The sequence below is a fragment of the Diabrotica virgifera genome, chromosome 5 (genome assembly GCF_917563875.1).
Source record: "Diabrotica virgifera virgifera chromosome 5, PGI_DIABVI_V3a".
In the NCBI taxonomy this organism is placed as follows: domain Eukaryota; kingdom Metazoa; phylum Arthropoda; class Insecta; order Coleoptera; family Chrysomelidae; genus Diabrotica; species Diabrotica virgifera.
The window spans coordinates 67,557,668-67,562,605 of record NC_065447.1 but is presented as its reverse complement, the minus strand read 5'-3'; the positions used below and the strand labels follow the sequence as shown (position 1 = coordinate 67,562,605).

Genomic DNA, 4,938 nt, shown 5'->3' with positions numbered 1-4,938 from the left:
CTACACCAATACAGTTAATTTGTGGACCGTAACAGTATAAAATATGTAACTAATAGGGCTTTTCATCGATTGTCATTTGTTTCGAGCTTCTGTCATGTGTCACATAATATTAATATATCTACGTCATACGTCTTTGGTTTGTATCATTGGAATATACCAATAACGTACGACCTAGATATATTAATATTATGTGACACATGACAGAAGCTCGAAACAAATGACTGTGAATGAAAAGCCCTATATTCTGCATACAAAACCTACTCGAATTCATTCGCCCCAAATTCTTTTGTAAATTCGCGGGAGCGGCCTCACAACATGGACTATCTACTGATTTGATTTTGTATACGGGTAATTCCATTTCTTTAACACCTACTACTTTAAATATTTTGCTACAGATATTGAATATATGCATTTTTATTGTTTAATTGGAATTGGAAAATTTCCAACTTTTGTTATAAAGTAGATATATAAAGGATTAAAGATATTGTAAAGGAAGATATTCAACAACTCGCTTCAAACTTAGTACCAGATACAACTTACAAGACAAAATGAAATCCTTCATTATTTTCGCTTGTGTTTTAGTGGTGGCTATGGTAAGATATATTTATATTATTTAACAGTTCTTTAAACCATCATTCTGTTAATATTGGTTAATAATTTTTATGTCAATTTTGAACTTTATTATTTTCTTTTATTATTTATTACTTATTTTTTAATTTTTACTGGAAAATATTAAAACGTAATTTTTCTCTTCTTCCTCTTTATAAGCAATTCTACTTGTTCATTATTGGATTGATACCTCTTGGAAAGTAGTCACTTCATCTTTTGAACGGTCTTCCAAAAATTCTGACGATTGGTGAAATATCTCTTCCTATTTTGACCTATGTTGTGCTTATTTGGTTATACCATTATTTTTTTTATTGTCCATGTATTTATACAATTTACGTTACATTTTCTTCTATTATCTTCACTCTTCTTTCGATCTCTCTGCTTTTTTCATGTAATTCATCTTAGTAATTTCATCCCTGCTGGTTACAATAATCTTTGTGATGTGGCTGTGTCGGGTTTTGTTTCTGATGCATTATGTATGTCATTATTAGTCTTACAACGAGTTCATCTCAGTGTTAATAGGTCGGTTTCGTCATATTGTGTTATTAACACATACTGTTGGTCTATTGTCTATTTGCTTTTTGTATTTGTACACTTCTTTGTCCAGGTGTCCATAGCTGCATAGCTTATATCCACAGTATTTTATTTCCATCACTTGTTCAATACTGATGCCATCGATTTCAATTTTACATCCGATTGGTTCTTTGCTGATTATCATATTAAATTCTTTTGCTCTTATGTTAAAGCTGTGGATTAGTCTTTGCACACTATCTTCATCTTGAGCTATCAATATTGCGTCGTCTGTGTAACAGAATATTTTTACTTCTTTGCTTCCCTTTCAGTCTCCTCTTCCTTTGTTGACACTTTGGATATTTTTTTCTGTAATTAATTTGAAGAGCCATAAGGCTCAATGATTCCGCCTGTTCTGTAAGTTTTCCATCTATTCTCACTTCCATTTTTTTTTTGGTAAATATTTTCAATAAATTTTATGATATTTAGATGAACTTCTTTATTATATAGAAGATGGATTATATCTTTGATTCTTACTCTGTCAACTGCTTTGTTTAAGTCAATCAGACACAGAAATTATTGTGTATTATACTTAAGTGATTTCACGGTAATTTGCTTTATGACGAATATTGGATCTAGATACGATCTTTCAGTGCAAAAACCCTGTTATTCCCTTGTTAAAAACCCTGTTAAAAAAAGTGGCGGCCGCAACGTAGTGGCTGTGTTACTGGCTTAACAAGCTGGAGGGCCCGGGTTCGAATCCTGGCACTGACAAGTTTTTCAATTGAGCCGCCAACGTGCTTCGGAGGGCACGTAAAGCCGTCGGTCTCGGCTACATAAGTAGTCGTTAAATCATGGTAGGGGCGCTTGCGCGACCTGAAAACCCTAACACTAGACCTTAGCCAGAAGGTTACACGAACTTTACTTATCTGGAAAAAATAGTTAAATAGTTCTTGTAAAATTTTAGTTGTAAGTTTTAGTGAAGTAGTTAACAAGTTTATACCGCTATGGTTTTCTGGCTGTGTTTGAATAGAAGAATTAGTTCATTAGTTCGCTAGTTATCCATTCTTCTGGTATATTATTTTGTTTTAAAATTTTTTTAATTAATGTTGTTAATTTTTTTTTTCATTGCTGTTCCACAACATTTCAGTAATTTGTTTGGTATTCCGTCTTTACCTGCAGCTTTTCTGTTCTTCAGCTTTTCAAGTGTTTGTCGAACTTGTGTACCTATTTATAGTAACTTCTTCATCTGTGGTAATTTCTCGTGTTTCCGGTTCTAGCGGATATACTACTTGTATATTTTTGTTTTCATTTTCAAAAATTAAAAATGTTTAAATTTTGTATTTAAATATATTTTTGATATTATTTTTTACGTTTCAGGCTAGCCATTTACCAAACCTTCCCGAAGGCGAAAGAATTAAACTAGCTAAAGTACATGCTGACTGTCAAGCTGATCCTAAAACCCATGAAGATGAAGATAAGTTGAGAAACCTTCAGAATAACATTGATGACCATCAAGTAGGTGTTCACATGTTCTGCATGGCTGTAAAAGCTGGTTTATTGAAGAGCAACGGAGACCTTGATATTCCTGCTATTACCAGCAAAGTTTCCTTGGTGGTTAAAGATCATTCTAAGGTTGATGGACTCGTCCAAAAATGCGCCAAAAAATCAGACAACTCTGGAAAAACCGCCAACTTGTTGTTCCTGTGCTTCGTTCAAAACGATATTCAATATTACCATAAATTGTAAATTTGATGTTATACTAAATTAAAGCTGTAAATAAATTATATTAAGTAAAAAAATATGTTTACGTTAAAATTATTTTAAAAATATACACCCTCGGACCAAAATATGGAATATTGTGAAATTATCATAAATATGTTCAATGTGATTGGTTCATGTTACCAAAATACTTTTTTAACACGTTTGAAATTAATAGTTAAATAAATTAAACACATGTTAGGAGAATAATTTAGAAAAAAATAAACATTGAAATATTTTGTATGAAAACAAAAAATATCTTGAAACTAATAGCCCAGTCGGGATAGCATTTGACCTTGCATTACGAGCTGCCCCAAATTTTATTTTGCTTGTATTGCGAGCTGCGCCATCTTACTTATAAACGAGAACCGTTTTTGCTCAATATCTCCGCCATTTTCAACTTTTGGACAAAAAGTGTAGAAACTAAAATTATTAAAAATGCGATTTCCTATAATTTAGTTTATTAGGTATAGTTTTTTTCGTGCGGTCGATATTTTCCAAGTTATTGGGAGAAAATTGTGACAGTTAGCGCATACTTATTGAATTATTGAATTATGTATTATATTTTACACAAAAATTCAGAGAATTAAATTTTGCACAATTTTGATTTCTTTCATTTTTTTGATAAAATCAATATTTAAGGTAGTACGTATGCGGTCAAAGTGCGAGCGTAAGATCTGATTGATTTTATACCAATTGTTTTTGTTCAATATCTCCGCCATTTTCAACTTTTCGACAAAAAGTATAGGACTGAAATTTTTGCAATTACGATTTACTACAATTTTTCGAGAGAACCAGTGGCGGGTCTACAAGAGGGGGAATGGGGAAATTCTCCAAAGAGGGTAAAAATTTTTTAAAAAAATTGTTGAAATATAAAAATATATTAGCGGACATCAAACTTAAAATATCTACAGACAAATTCAACCAATAAAACCCGCTAGTTAATAAAATTAAGTGAACTTAATGCATATAAGTTGTTATTTTTTTGTCTTTTATGTACTTAGTTTGGTTGGTGTTTCACTGAAGTTTCAAAAATTGTATAAAATATAATTTTTTTGTTTATCACATGATCTTTTTGTAATCATGACGTAAAATTAATAATAAATGAGAAAATTCAATAAGTATGCTTCTCCTCCGCTTCCACTAGTTTCCCCCTTAACTCGGAAAATATTATTCGCATAAAAAAATGTGCAAAAGAAATTGTTCGAAATTGCATTTCCAGCAATTTTAGTTCCTACCGTTTTTGTCGAGAAGTTGAAAATGGCGGAGATATTAAGCAACAACGGTTCTCCTTTAAAATCAATATGGCGGCTATTGCAACCGCGGAATTCAGTCGCGATTTTAAATTTACACTGCTATTGATTTTCTCTAAAGGATAGAATTATAAAATTTGGGGCAAATCGGAACAAGATTCAATTCAATAATTATGCTCCCCCACCACTTTTTACTATTTTCCCACTTAACGCGGACAATATCAACCGCATGAAAAAAAAATGTTAAAAGAAATTGTAGGAAATAATATTTAGAACAATTTTAGTTGAAAATGGCGTAGATATTGAACAAAAACAATTGCTATAAAATCAATCACGTCTTACGCTCGATCCATTACCGCATACGTACTCCCTTAAATATTAATTTTAGCAAAAAAATGAAGGAGAGCTGAACTATGCAGAATTCAATTCTCTCTCTTTTTCTATAGGAACATTTTTGTCGTAAATCTAATCATAAACGAGATAATTCAATAACTATGCTCTAACTGTCACTCTTTTCCGCCATAACTCGGAAAATATCGACTGTCCGAAAAAATTATAATAATAGAAATTATATAAAATCACATTTTCAAAAGTTTTGGTTCTTATATTTTTTGTCGAAAAATTCAAAATGGCGGAAATATTAATCAAAAACGGTTCTCGATTAAAATCAAGATGGCGGCTAACGCAACGGCGTAATTCAGTCGAGGTTTTAAATTTACACGACTATTGATCCCCGCTAAGGATTGGAGAAATAAAATTTGGGGCAGCACCTAATGCAAGGTTAGGTATGTTATTTGTCTAACCC

The 4,938-nt window shown here is 31.7% G+C and overlaps 1 protein-coding gene across 1 annotated transcript; it reads left to right on the top strand.

The window, feature by feature from the left end:
- The first annotated feature begins 367 nt into the window (after positions 1-367).
- LOC114343936 (uncharacterized) lies at positions 368-2,937 on the top strand. Its single transcript, XM_028294778.2, has 2 exons — positions 368-593; positions 2,500-2,937. The coding sequence occupies exons 1-2, from the start codon at positions 549-551 to the stop codon at positions 2,866-2,868; spliced, it is 414 nt and encodes a 137-aa protein (XP_028150579.1). The 5' UTR covers positions 368-548; the 3' UTR covers positions 2,869-2,937.
- Positions 2,938-4,938: the final 2,001 nt, after the last annotated feature.